Source organism: Mauremys reevesii, linkage group 1 (genome assembly GCF_016161935.1).
Source record: "Mauremys reevesii isolate NIE-2019 linkage group 1, ASM1616193v1, whole genome shotgun sequence".
NCBI lineage: Eukaryota > Metazoa > Chordata > Testudines > Geoemydidae > Mauremys > Mauremys reevesii.
This window is the reverse complement of record NC_052623.1, coordinates 100,184,835-100,200,204: the sequence shown is the minus strand read 5'-3', so window position 1 is coordinate 100,200,204 and position 15,370 is coordinate 100,184,835. Positions and strand designations below refer to the sequence as shown.

General features: G+C 43.3%; 1 protein-coding gene across 12 annotated transcripts in view; it reads left to right on the top strand.

Annotated features, from left to right (window-relative positions):
• UGGT2 (UDP-glucose glycoprotein glucosyltransferase 2) overlaps positions 1-15,370 on the top strand; it is a 413,106-nt gene that overhangs the window by 321,759 nt on the left and 75,977 nt on the right. For all 12 annotated transcript variants that reach the window (XR_005588059.1, XR_005588057.1, XM_039499669.1 and 9 more), the window contains 2 exons: positions 1,948-2,032; positions 4,425-4,510. Coding sequence is in view for 10 of the 12 variants with exons in the window: in XM_039499669.1 (XP_039355603.1) it covers positions 1,948-2,032; positions 4,425-4,510 (171 nt within the window). In the remaining 2 variants the exon portion in view is untranslated. The remainder of the gene's footprint in view (positions 1-1,947; positions 2,033-4,424; positions 4,511-15,370) is intronic.

Sequence of the window (15,370 nt, the reverse complement as noted above, 5' to 3'; positions counted from 1 at the left end):
CTGTCTGGTTTGGCCAATGTACATGGCAGAGGGGCATTGCTGGCACATGATGGCATATATCACATTGGTAGATGTGCAGGTGAACGAGCCTCTGATAGTGTGGCTGATGTGATTAGGTCCTATGATGGTGTCCCCTGAATAGATATGTGGACAGAGTTGGCAACGGGCTTGTAGCAAGGATAGGTTCCTGGGTTAGTGTTTTTGTTGTGTGGTGTGTGGTTTCTGGTGAGTATTTGCTTCAGGTTTGGGGGCTGTCTGTAAGCAAGGACTGGCCTGTCTCCCAATATCTGTGAGAGTGATGGATTGTCCTTCAGGGTAGGTTGTAGATCCTTGATGATGTGCTGGAGAGGTTTTAGTTGGGAGCTGAAGGTGATGGTTAGTGGCGTTCTGTTACTTTCTTTGTTGGGGCTGTCCTGTAGTAGGTGATTTCTGGGTACTCTTCTGACTCTATCAGTCTGTTTCTTCGCTTCAGCAGGTGAGTATTGTAGTTGTAAGAATGCTTGATAGAGATCTTGTAGGTATTTTGCTCCAACCCCTCAGACAGAGACAATGCGATTGTATCGTAGAGCTTGGCTGTAGACAATGGATCGAGTGGTGTGGTCTGGATGAAAGCTGGAGGCATGTAGGTAAATATAGCGGTCAGTAGGTATCCGGTATAGGGTGGTGGTTATGTGACCATCGCTTATTAGTACTGTAGTGTCCAGGAAGTGGATCTCTTGTGTGGACTGGTCCAGGCTAAGGTTGATGGTGGGATGGAAATTGTTGAAATCCTGGTGGAATTCCTCAAGGGCTTCTTTTCCCTGGGTCCAGATGGAGAAGATGTCATCAATGTAGTGCAAGTAGAGTAGGGGCGTTAGGGGACGAGAGCTGAGGAAGCGTTTTTCTAAGTCAGACATAAAAATGTTGGCATACCGTGGGCCCATGCAGGTACCCATAGCAGTGCCGCTGATTTGAAGGTATACCTTCACAAGTACTCTTGTTCTTTTCATTCTGTGCAGTAACTGAAGTTCTTCAAGATATGTGTCCCTATGGACGCTCCACTACCCACCCTCCTCCCCTCTTCTTCAGAGTTCCCTGTCATGGGTGTTTGTGGTAGAGAAAGAACTGAGGATGGTTAGTCTGTACAGTGCTATAGAGTAACTGCACGGAGCACAAGGTGAAGTAACATGCATGTGCGGGCTAAATGGATGTCACTATGAAAAATCTCTCATCAAAGGTGCACAGGGCTCAAGTGCACCTATAGTGGAGCACCCATAGAAGGACACATCTTGAAGAACTGACATTACTGCACAAGGTGAGTAACCATTTCTTGTGCGCCCCATTACAGGGAAGTGTTGAGCAACATTTAATAAGAAGCAGTGATACTAGTCCCTAACATAACAAAAAATTGTTTTTAATATTTTTCATCATAGATTTAGTCCTAGTACTTAATGAAACTGGAAATTCCTTTAAACCTCAATAAATATCCCCATTTATGTAATACAGGTTGTTTGTTTTAAATCCTCATGTGACTGAAGAATCTTCGAGTAGTGTAACTTGTAGGTTTTTCTATAGTAGTCAAGGGAATAAAAAGTCAACATTCAGGTATTCAGTTTGGCTAGATATGTCATTTTACAGTCTTCTTTCCAAAGAAAATGTTGGTATTTGAAAATGCAAAGTCTTACATGGTCATGAGGACACTCTTGTGTTATGCAGTGATGATGCACAATTATTGTGAAAGAACCTATCATTCATTTTACTATAACTGTATGGAGACTCCTGTTAAGCACCGTGAAGAAGAAAAATTGAGAAAGGTTCCGACATCAGAAAACTAGTGCAGGATATACTGTACACAGACATTTTTAGCTTCAGCAAATGTAAACAGTTCTAAAATAAAAATAAAACTCAGTATATGTAACATTTTAAGGAGTGTATACGTTTGTATATCTCTTGTTATTTTCCTCATAGCCATGAAGGAGCAGATTCTCCAGTCCACCTGGAAGATGTTATTGTGGTATTAAACAACTTCAGGAGCAAAATTCTCAAAGTCAAAGTATGTATGCAGATAATTTTGTGTGTGCATCATTTCTTTAAACATATTAATAATGCTCAGATGCCTTGGGTTATGTTTAACAGCAAGATGAAAGTCAGACTATACTAGTCAGATTTTTGATAACTAAATCCGCAGATGCATGGATTCATGCCATCAATTAATATGTTGCATGTTTTTTTGCATTGCCGTAAAATATACCATATCATGGTACTTTTATGAAAGAGTAATTTTTTTCAATAGAATGAATATTATAATTTTATAATAAATGCTAAGTCCCAAGTTGTCCCTTACACATAAAAACCCTGTGTAGGTGACTGGAAAGATTGAGTTTTCCCTAACGTAATTTCCTATGAATTCTTTCATCTCTGAAGGTGCAAGACTGGTCTCCCTGGTGAAAGAAACAAGAGGCCTTAGCTCCCACAACCAACAGATCCCTTACAGTCAACTGGAAACCAGAGCCACCTGCACCAGCTCTGCCACCCCTTCACCCCAACCCCCTTATCATTTCCAACATCTTTGCTCTGTCGGAGTTGCTACAGATGCTGATGCTGGCTCTTTTAATTTTACTCAGCATTCCCCACGGGCATGCCTTTCAACTGTCCATCATTTTTAAAGGATATGACTCATTTTAGTCCCAGAATTACCTGCATTCCATAAAAATTTGGTGTCTCTTTGCTTATATAGTTGCAAATTACATCAGAAATAAAGAATAATGAAAGTGAGGTTATGTGAAGAGTTACCTATTGTTAAGGAGTAAGGAATCCCACATTTCCAGCATTATTATTTTTTTAGTGTCTCCTTTTGGGTCGTCTTCATATAGTGTGTCCCGGTTTTGAGTCTGAGAAAGGTACAGAGCTACAGGGCAGAGGCAACAATGCATGTTTCCTCTGGGTCTCTTCCCCAGTCCCATGGATGTAAGTTTCCAGGATCTGAGGGAAATGGGATAAAATGCCATAGAGGCAGCTGACCCCACTCTGTACCACACAGATTCAGAGAGATCCACATGTTCAGCCTCCGCACACAACCTGGGTCAAAATTGGGTAAATGATATGGTTGGAAAGTTAGTGTCCCCTTATCTGTTGTAACTAAGTAATTTAAATAAGTAGCGTTGTATCAAACGTGGCAGATAGTATCTAATTTAAATTAGGTTGCAGTCTTGGCTATAATAAATCAGACCTAGGATATATCTTCAGAGACACTTGCTGTGAAGAAACTAAAAAGCCACAGGTTTTTGCTGATTCAGTACTGACACAAAGCTAATAACATTAGCTTGACAGTACAAAAAAGTCTAAATTAATTTGGATAGAATTACATACATTCAGACACTTTTAGAGTTTGAAAAACTTACGTGGGTTGCAGATATGTTATGCCTGTAAGTTCAGAGAGTGAGGCCATCCAGCAAATTCAATTGAATGGCATGGCCAGTCTTGGACTTTGGCACAAGAGAGTAGAGGGGGTATAAGGTGTGTTGAGGGGCATACACAATGACAGGTACGAATCTGTCACAGGTTTCTCCTTCTCCAAAGCAAGGGGGAGACAAGGAGGGAGCTTGTGATTCTCTGAATCACTAGTTTTGTGTATTATTAGTTAATCTTTACATATACAAACACAGAGTGCTTAAGTCTGCTTTTTGATTTGAGGATGTGAATCCTCATAAATTCTTGCATAGTCAGTTACTATTCTCTGGCACGCCTGGAGCAAATTTTGCAAAGTACATGGAAAGGATGGGTCACATATCTAAGAAAGGTTTCAGAGGGATAGCCATGTTAGTCTCTGTCAATAGAAACATTTGTAGTGCTAACAAGGCCAATTCAGTCATAGTGGATGTGGCCCATTCCCAACAGTTGACAAGAAGGTGTGAATATCAACAGAGGGAAAATTATTTTTTGTAGTGACCCAGCCACTCCCAGTCTTTATTTAGGCCTAATTTGATGGTGTCAAGTTTGCAAATTAATTCCAGTTTGGCAGTTTCTCGTTGAAACTGATGCATCTGATGAAGTGGGTTATAGCCTACGTACGAAAGCTTATGCCCAAATAAATTTGTTAGTCTCTAAGGTGCCACAAGGACTCCTCATTGTTATATCTAAGAAAGGAAGAGGACTGAATCTGAGAAATGTATATAGATAACATTTTAGAATATGTGCTAGTATGGTAATTTTTTTCAAGATCCAGGTGGACAGGACTGATTAAGTCTACATTGTGTACAAAATACTTACATTTGAATAGTATGAAATGGTGTTGTTACAGTGTAATTTCAAACAGTTCAAGCATTGACTTGCTGAATTAAAAAACTAGGACACTAGTTCATCTGGCCAATAGGTCCATTTTACAGCTACTGTATTTACTAGCTAACCTCCCAAATTACATGAATGCTCCTTTTTTTAATGACTAGGTACAAAAAAACCCTGATAAAATTGATGAAGATCTCCTTAGTGTTGCGGTTACAGAAGAAAAAGGAGCATGGGAATCCATTACAAGGTAACTGATGTTTGTTTCCACTTGGATCGTGCCAATACAGCATGATTGTAATAATTATTAGCTTATTATTTTTAGTGTGGTAGCTCCCAAAATGTGACAGGGACTGTACAAACACATAAGAAAAGACAGGCTGTACCCCCAAAGAGTTTATAATTCAAATAGACAAGAGAGATGAGCATAGAAACAAATATTCTAGGTGATATTAGGTAAACATTTTGTTAGTTATTTCTTGTTCATCCCTCCATTCCCTTTTCTAGATGCTCCAGCCAACTTGCTCCACAAATATGCGTTTTACCACCTTATGGCATAGACTCAATCTTATTATGAGAATCAGGGGGTTAGGGAAAAGAAATTAAAAAATCAACTGTTAATATGGTACTCATATCAAATTGAATTCCTAAAGCAGACTATGATATGGCAATAATATGTCTGTTAGCAGACAAAATTTGTGAAAACAGTGTTCTATTTTTTTTTCTGCCGGATATATATTAAAGTTTGAATTTAAATAATTTGGATTTGTTTTACAATTATATAGTGATTCATAGGCCAGAGTGGACAAGTGTGATCATCTAGTCTAACCTCCTGTAGAACACAAGCCATAGAACTTCCCCCAAATAATTCCTAGAGCATATATTTTAGATATTTTAAAATACATTTTAGATGTTTTAGATACAGTTGTGATTGTATTAATCTACTCTAAGGAATGTATTATTTTTAAATAATATTATATGTGCCTTTCTCAAATTGAAAGTGGAAATCACTAGGAAGATATGGAGCAAAGTCCAAAAAGAAGGACCTAAGTAACTCATAATTCTTCTTGAGTAATGTCCCTATGGGTGCTCCACTGCAGGTGCATATATGCCTCTTGTACCTTTTGATCAGAGATTTTTCAATAGCAATGCCTATTTGCCCCGTGCATGTGCTCTAGATAGCCTAATGCCCTATACCAAGGATATATAGAGCTGTGCAGGTGAACCTCACCTGGTTTCTTCTCAATTGCTCGACAGGCTGAGGTGGAGCATCTAGCGTGCCCATTTCAGCTTTGCTCTAGCTTAGCCTCAAGGTCTTAGTTCCAGTTCAGTTTATTTAGTTCTTTTGATAATCATACTCCTTTAATTAATAGAAGGTTTTCTGATTTATATTCCCTTTCCCCATCAACCCTCCTTTCTGAAGGGTTTTCCTTGGGGGTTGTCATCAACCTGGCATACCAGAATCCCCATGATTCGAGCGCAGCCTTACCTGCTGAGAATCTATACCAGTGAGCGACGGACATTCTTGGTCTATCCACTATCTGGGAAATACCCACATTCCCGCCAAATGCAAGATCTACTCAGCTTTTAAAAGCAGATTTTGAAAAAAATCAAGAGATTAAATTTAGGCTCCTCATGATGGAGCGTTCCCTCTGACCAGCCTCAGATCAAGGCCCAGATACAGCCCACAGACACAGACCTGGAACGTTGGCCTCCAAGTGAGCACAATGCCCCTTCAACCTCCATACCTAGATCTTTTTGGGATAAGAACACAGAGGTCCCATGGGGAGGGAGTGCTGGATCTCGTTATAGAGAGCCTAATTCAAAAAAGGTTTGGTCACCATCAAGAATGACCATTTTGGCGACTTCAGGTTCCAGGAAGCTCTCTCTGGTACCAGGAGCTCTCCGACGATCTTGATGTCCTCAAAGGACCCATGATCCCATGCAAACCTTAGTACCGAAGTTTTCTGCTGTACCCTCCAAGCATGACTGCTCCAGCAGAGACTCTAAACACTCTAGAAAATCTGTAACTTTCATTACCACCTCTGCAGACCCAGGCTGCAACATTAGTATTTCTGAGATCATCATCCTCAGTACCAGGACCATTGGCTGCACAAGATACTACTGTCAACATCCTCAGTACCGACACCAGTTAATCTGGAGCCACATCCAATCCTGGTGGAGATTTACCCGGTACCACAGGAGCTTAAATTCTCCAAGGGCTTGTCAGTGTCTGAGGTGCAATAGTTTCCTTTTTTTTTAATGGTGATCAAACAATTGTTTATGATGAGATCTGCAGGGTCTCCGAGATCTTACCTTTCTCTGATACCATCAGCACCATGTGGACAACCATTCTTGCCTTCAGTGTCTGCTCCTTCTGTAGACTATGCTGAAGACTCTTCTTCAGATTCCTAGATCTCTGTGCAGGGATTCCCTACATACCACCATAGAGACGTCTTTCTGGACATCTTAACTGAGAAAGAAGCCCCGGGGCAAGACGATCTTTAGCCCCTTCTCACTGGTATGAGCAGCACTGGAGTCCTCCCCCACTACCTTATGGTTCCCCACAATGGCTGTATTGTTATTGGTGGTAGCCTGTCATTAGCAAATGTCAAGGGCTCCTAGCTATTCCTTGTGGATCATGAAACGCAGTCTCCTTCTCCATCTCTCCCTCCGCAAGAGCCCCAACCAGAAGAGGAGTCTTTTGAGGAGCAATAGACTAAAGTGGACAAGGAGATGACACCACAAACTAATATCTCTACCAGATGAAGCTATGATACCTTCTCTGCCCTCTTACACTGATGATTTTAAACAGTTTCAGGAGCTGATGAAAGAGATTGCTGAATCACTTCAGATCCCACTGGAGAAGATGCAAGTGTCTCAACTTAAGTTCTTGGACATCCTCTACAGGACACCCTCTGGTTGTGTAGCTTTACCAGTAAATGAGGCTCCACTACGTCCTGCCAAAACTAGCTGGAGTCTGACACATACAACTACAATGTATGCAAGCAAATAAAAAGTACTATGTTCCAGAAAAAATTATAAGTTTTTATTTTCACACCCTCCTCCCAACTGTTTAGCTGTAGAGGCTGTTAGTAAGCATGGTAGACAATACTAACAGCATACTGACTCATATCATATGATAAAGACCAGAAGCCCTTCAACCTTGCTGGGTGTAAAAACTACTCTTCCATAACCCTGCAGTTTAGAATAGTGAATTATCAGCTCTGATGGCAAAGATGGCACACCAACTACAATAAACTCAACACTTTTATTAATCATCTTCCCCCAGAACATTAAGAATAGTTCCAGGCTGAGTTCATAACTGAGTCATCTCTTAGCAGGCACCCGGTTGTGAGCCTCTCTAGAGGTAGCTGACACTGAAGCTCCTTCCATTTCTGCTGCTGTCCTGAATCAAACATCTTGGCTGAAGCAGTTGAGATTTTCTAGGAAGGTCCAAAATACCAGAGAAGACCTTCTTTTGACAGACTGAAACTTTTCAGTGAGTCCACTGAGTAATCCATGCACACTGTAAAGGATTTGAAGGCCACACTCAGGTCTGTCAGTATACGTACACCTGCAAATAAAAAATTTAGTAGATCCCAACACAGAGATCTTCCGACATTCATAGACTGGCAGAACCACCTAAGAGACCGAGATATCAAAAGAAAAGGCCTGCTGCTGCAACCATTGCTATCACCCAGCCCCCCTACTCATCTAAATTTCAATTCTGATGGTGTGGTCAAAGGTCAAGAACATCCCCACCTTGGGAATCTTCAGCTATACCACACTACTCACTTCCCTCCCTCTGGAGACAGTCTCTTCCATTTTTGAGCTCCATGGGAATAAAGTACAACTGACAAATGGGTTTTGAAGATTATAATATCAAGCTACTCCATCCATTTCACCTCATACCACTCCTGTCCCCATCCCTCCTCAGGGACTCTTCTCACAAACATTTGCCGAAACAGGAGACTACCTCTCTTCTAAGCATAGAGGCTGTAGTTCCAGTCCAGCACAGACGGGAAGGGATTTTATTCCAAGTATTTTCTGGTTCCGAAAAAGAATGGTGGATGAAGATCAGTTTTAGATCTCATATTTCAAAACACCTTAGTGAAATCAGATATTCAGGATCATAGCTATAATTCTATCATTAGATTCTGTGGATTGGTTGCAGTCCTCGACCTTCAGATCATGTATGGCTATCACCCCTCTCTCAAGAGGTTTCTTCATTTCAAAGATGGCCAGCATCACTTCATGTATCAAGTACTCCCTTTTGGCCTCTCATCTGTCCCAGGAGTATTTTCCAAAGTCCTGGTAGTAGTAGCCACTTATCTTTGTTGGCAGGGAATAATCATCTTCCTCTGTCTCAACAATTGGCTATTAAAGGGCTGGTTGTACATCAGAGTCCTCTCTGTAATACAGCCAGCCATGTCCTTATCTGCAGCTTAGAACTTCAGCTCAGTATCAAAAAGTCCATTTTGATTCCAGTTGAACAGATAGACTTCATAGGATCTTCTCTGGATGCTGTAACTTGTAGAGCTTACTTCCCTGTGGACAGATTTACAACACTGACCAGCCTTATTGCCAAGATTCAAATAAGGCTCCAGACAACAGCAAGAAGTTGCCTCCAACTGCTGGGTCAGATGGCAGCTTGTACTTTCATCTTTCATAACACAACACACCAGGCTGCATCTTTGCTGCTTCCAGAGTTGTCTCAGAACAGTCTGTATCCTGAATAAACATGGTCTAGACAAGTTGGTATCTGTCCCTTATCTGGTGATACACTCACACGGCTGGTGGAAAGACCTTTCCAGAGTTCATGCATGATTTCCTTTTACCTAGCCTCCTCCTACTATTATCACAACTTCAGATGCATCACATGCATCCAACGAAGTGAGTATTCACCCACGAAAGCTCATGCTCCAATACATCTGTTAGTCTATAAGGTGCCACAGGACTCTTTGCTACTTATGGGATGGAGAGCTCATCTTGGGGGATGCGTCATCCAAGGCAAATGGTTGCCTCAAGAGTCTCTCTTACACATCAGTCTCCTAGAATTATGAGCAGTAAGGAACACTTTCTTCCCTTAACTGAGCAAAGTTATGCCAGATAACATAGCGTGCATGTTCTACATAAATCATCATGGAGAAGCAAGATTCCTCTCTCTCTGTGCTGAAACAATAAAACTATGGAAGTGATGTATAGCCAATCACATTCTTATTTCAGCCTCTTAACCTCTCAGGCATGCAAAACACCATGGCAGGTGATCTGACCAAACATTTCTCCCAGGATTACAAATGGGAACTGGACCCTTGGATTCTCAAACAGATTTTCCTGGCTTTGTGGGTTTCCGAAAATGGACCTCTTTTCAACAACTGCCAACAAACAATGCAAGAAATTCAGGTTGATGGTACATCTGGATCATCAGTCCTTGGAAGACACCTTTCTCATTCTTGGATGAGGGACTTTCTCTGTGCACATTCTCTGATACTGTTAATTCTAATGGATGTTGAACGAAATAAGTCAAAGCTAGAGTCATTCTAGAGTTGCATCAACTTGTCCAAGGCAAGTCTGGTACCTTTACCTGATTCACCTCACTTCATTTGCAGTGTTGCAGCATTGACCATTTCCCACCCGCTGTCTCAGGACTCCAGTTGAACACTGTCTGGACTTGGCCATCCTCCAACACAGAGCTTGGGTTTCCAGTGGTTCTCAGGAGTAGAGGTTTCCTGTGTGACAGAGATACAAGAGGTCCTACTAAACCACAGAAATATGTCTATTTGAAATACTTATCTTCAAAGCTGGAAGAAATCTCACAATTGGTGTACTCTTCCCTCTTTGCTGTTCTTGATTTCTTGTTGGATTTAAAGAAGTCAGATCTTTCCATGGGTTCAGTCGGAGTTTTAATTTGACAGCTATTACAGCCTTTCATTCCCCTGTGCTGGGATTCTCAGTCTTTGTTCATCCTACGGTGAGCCACTAGCTAAGTCTTCTCTGCTGCACTTATCTATGAAAACGGCATTCTCAGTGGCCATCTTTTCTGCTTTGTAGTCAAGAAACTAGGATCGTTAATGGGTGATTTCCCCTCACCCATTTGCAGTTCTCTTGAAGAATAAGGTATCATTATTCCCATGTCCCAAGTTTGTACCTAAAATATTCTCTGATTTCCACATTAACCATGTTATCCACTTTCCTGTGCTTTTTCCCCCAATGCGACACCGATATTAGAAGGGCATTGGCCTTCTATTTGGACTGTTTAGAAAGTCTTTGGGACTGTTTATCTCAGTTGTGACCAGATCTAAAGGATCCATGATCTCTACACAAAGACTTTCAAAGTGGATTTCTGGCTTGTTACCAGGCTGCTAATGTTCAGCCCCCTTGAACAGCTCATTCTACAAGATCCCAAACTAACTCCATGGCACTATTAAAAAAAATGTGTCAACTGCTGAAATTTGCAAAGCGGCAACCTGAATATCAATGCATTTTTTTCAAACACTGCATTCTGGTATGTGGCTCTAAATCAAAAGCTGCTGTTGCCTTGACAGTCCTTCTTTATTGGATTCAGCTCCAAAGCTGCTCCTCTTTTTGCTATTGCTTCGGAGTCACCTCAAGTGGAGAACTCATAGGGACACTGTGACACTCTGTACCTCAGGGGAACACCCTGCACCCCCATGTTCATCCTTATAATATGATTGGGTGGTATCCAATGCAAAGTTTGTCATGTTGGGTGTCTTCGTAAGGCTCATGATGCACTGAGCATTGTTATTATAGTAACATTATAGGTTGTAATTTCATGTATATAGTTATGAGGCTGAAAATGTGTCCTCATGGCTTAAAACAAGCCCAGGCAAAAACTCTCCAGGAGCAGAGGCCCAGGCAAAACTCTCCAGGGGAAGAGGGTCAGTTCACACCTAAACAGGGCATGTATGGGACAAATCTAGCCCAGCCTCACAGGAGCAAAGGACACTGGCCTAGGCAGCAACAAAGGATCTGTTGGACTCTCACCCCCCTTCCCTTGGTCAGTTTGGGATTACAATGAGGTAATGCTCACCTAACTCTTAAGCGGGGGCGGGGGCAAAGCCAAGAGGGAAGAAAGGACATGATAAAAGGGAGAGACGTGTGGCATGCTAGACTTAATGATGAATGGCTATTTAAAACCACTTTCATCAACCAAAGGGTTCTTCTCATCCCAAAGGACCAGCCACATACCCAGGTCAATATATAACTCAGATCTTACCCAATAATCATGCTTTTGCCAATCTTTTAGTAGCTAATATCTAAAGATTTATTTATAAGAGAAAAGAAAGAGGAGAGAGTTAAAGTGGTCAAAGGAATCAAGTATGTACAACAATTGCAGAGTTCTTGTATCGGGTTTGAAGCAGTGATGACATAAACTGCTGACTTATTATCTCTCTGGTAACATCCAAAAGATTGGAAGGTCCTCAATGCACTGGTTGTAATGCTCCTCTTAGTTAAAGTCCATAGCCCAGGAATCAGAGCAGGAAAGAGGCAAAATGGAGATGTTTCAAGGGCTTTTTATAGCTTCTCCCATGTGGAGGGAAATTCGTTGTTCCAAGCAAAGCCCTCAGCACAGTTTGTGGAAAAGTACAGGCACAAGATGGAGTCCAGTGTCACATGAGCTTGTCACATGCCCTTGCATGCTTCAGTGTGTCATAGCTGGGGCCAGAAAAGACAGTTACTCACTGTTGTAACTGTTGTTCTTCGAGATGTGTTGCTCCTATCCATTCCAGTTTTTATCCTAGCAACACTATGGAGCAGGATATATACTCAATTCCTTCTTGCCGTGGGGAAGGAATGGATAGGAGCAACACATCTCGAAGAACAACAGTTACAACGGTGAGTAACCGTTTTTTCTTCTTCGAGTGATTGCTCCTATGCATTCCAGTTAGGTGATTCCCAAGCCTTACATAGGCGGTGGGGTCGGAGTTAGATGTTGCAGAATGCAAAACTGCTGAGCCAAAGGCTGCATCAGCTCTGGACTCTTGGACCAATGAGGCAAAGGTGTGGATCGAGGACCAGGTAGTTGCACGACACAACCCCTGAAAGGGTATATGAGCCAGGAAGGCAGCAGAGAAGCCTGAGCCCTGGTGGAATGTGCAGTAAGGTGGTTCTATGGAACATGGGCCAAAACACAGGAGGTGCAGATGCACAACGACATTGAAGATGAAATCCTCTAGGAGGAGACAGGTATGGAGGGCAATTGTTGCTCTGAAGGAAGATATCCTGGTTGATATGGGAAGGTCGGACGTGGTAACAACTGCCCTTGTCCTTGAGGAACACAGTATACCGTGGGTCCATCGTGAGAGCCTGAAGCTCAGAGACTCGTCTGGCCGATAGAAAGGCTACAAGGAAACTGTCTTCCAGGACAGGTGTCAGCGAGCATGTTGTCAGTGGCTCGAATGGGGCAATCATAAAACTGGTTAGAACCAGGTTGAAGACCCAGGTTTTCAAACCCTTGAGGAACCTATAAACCACAAGGTGTAAGAATACGGAGTGGCCACCTCCCGCTGGGGAAGGAGAGATGGCTGCCCCAAGTGTACCTGGGGAGGACGCCTGGTGCTGCTGTTTGAGAGACCAGAGGTAGACCAAGGCGGAATGGATCGGGACCTCAGAAACATTGTGCGTTACATAGCAGCAGGAGAAACGCTTCCACTCTGCCAGATACGTAACCGGTGGAAGATTTCCTACCACCCAGGAGAATCCTGTAGAACCGAGGCAGAACAATGTAACTCGGATCGGTTCCTCCACACAGCAGCCATGCTGTGAGGTGCAGGGATTACAAGTCTGGGTGGTGAAGCTCTGGGCAAAGAGGCAGGGAAATAGGTAGCAACCTGGAGTACCAGTGCTGCCTGGGCCACGCTGGAGCAATCATGATCAGGTGCGCTCTGTCCCTGCGGAGTTTCAGCAGGACCCTGTGAACCAGAGCTGATGACTCATCCACGCATCAGAAAACACCTCTCAGATCGCCCGGGGGGCCTCCACGGCATCAGAAACACCCTCAAGATCGAGCCCGATGGAATGAAGAGAACTTCTCTCTCTTTTCGTTCTCGCGAGCGAGGGCTATGGGGAAAGTCCCACTTCCAACGGAATGGATAATGTCCAGACAGGAAGGATCTGCTGAGGCGATCCGCCAGCTGGATGCTCAGGGGAATTACCATGAGTATGCTATCTCTGCCCAGCCATGTGACTCAGGAAACCTAGGCAAGTGCGAGCCAAAGTTGTCGGGAAGGTCCGTAGACCTTGTACAATTGTTACCATCGCCTGAAACCGAGGCTGAGGTAAGCAGGCTCTGGCGAGACTGGAGTCCAGGATGGCCCCAATGAATCCTATTCCCTGTGTGGGAATCAGAGTGGATTATTCTATTGATCATCAGGCCTAGACACAGGAATGTGGTCCTCGAATGAGCCAATCGCCTAGATATTGGAAGAGAAATGGCGACGTGAAAATACGCGCTCTTCATATCGAGGGCGGCATTCCAGTCTTCGGGACATCATGAACTTGTTGGGGTCCCGCAGGTCTAGGATAGGTCTGAGACCTCCCTTCGCCTAGGGGATTAGGTTTCGTCCTTAGATACCTCCCGTATAGCTCCGATGAAGAGGAGCGTCCACACCTCTTGCAAGAGGAATCGCTCATGAGAGGGGTCCCTAAGAGCTTTTGTCCCATTGTGGTTAGAAGGACCGCAATTTTTGCTCCTTTGGGGTCCTGATTGACGCCTACGACTACGTAAGCGATGCCTGCTGGCAAAGTCCTGTCTTTGTCTAGTCGCAGGATAAGAGCGGTGAGGCTGGGGACGGAAAGGTCGGCACTGAAGCACTGGCGTGTGCATGCCGAGAGAGAGCGCAAAGTGACCCTGCTGCCCTTTAGGCTTTGGAGCCTAGGGCCAGTTTTTTCAGAGAACAGGCCTTTGCCATTGAAGGGCAAGTCCTGTATAGTGTGCAGCAGCTGCGAGGGAAGGCTCGATAACTGGAGTCATGAAATGAGCCTCGTGGCAACACCCGAGGCCAAAGTCGTGGCAGCGGAGTCAGCTGCATCCAACAAGGCCTGGAGGGAAGCCCTCGCCAGCTTCTTCCTTTGTTCCAGGGCATGAGTTCTGAAGAACCGACTGCCACCCATAGTAGCGGCTAAGCAGGGCTTGCTAGTTGCTACACAAAGTTGCAGGGCTCAGTAAGATTGAGGACTGGACGACAAGGGGGAGATGTACATATAGGTACTCGTACCCCCTGGAGGATACCACGTACTTGCATTTCGACCAGAGGAGGGCCCGAGGAGTATGTTCTGCCCCGCTCATCTGGGGAGGGGAAGAAGAAAGGCCAAGGTGACTAGAATGACCACTGATAGGTCTCCTGGAAGACTCGGACACTGATGCGTGGCTGGATGGCCCTGAGAGCTGACAGGCTCGCCGATAGACAATATAAATAGACAATATAATATAATGCATCAACTCCTCGCTGTGGAAATGTTTCCGCATGGAGATATTGTGCCTCTTCATCCTCCAGGAGAGGATCCATGGCTGTTTGAGACGAAAGTCCCGCTCTAGGTACTAAAGACCTCTTTAATCTGATGAAAAAAGGTATAACAAGAACCAATGGCTGGAAGCTGAACACAGACACATTCATACTTGAAATTTTAGAGTGATTAACCCCTGGAACAAACTATGAAGGGAAGTGGTGAATTCTCCATCTCTTGATGTCTTCAGATCAAAACTAGATGCCTTTCTGGAAGATATGTTTTAGTCAGACATAAGTTATTACACTTATTATGTGGGCAACTGAGTGAAATGTAACTGCCTATAATATGTAGGAGGTCAGAATCACTTCGTTGGTCCCTTCTGGTCTTAAACTCTGTGAATCTTTGAACCTTAATTTTACCCTTTTGTTAGCATCTCTTATAATACTAATTATATGATCATAGCCTATACTTTCTACAGGACATCCCCACTCCTGTCTTCATTATTCAGAGTGCTAGTATATGGTGCATGGTGGATATGGTAGTATAGAAAATAAGACGGGGGTCCTGTAGATTTGTATCTTATCCTTGGCAATGTTCTGTTTGCAATTTTCACTTGTAATTTGACAATATATACAAA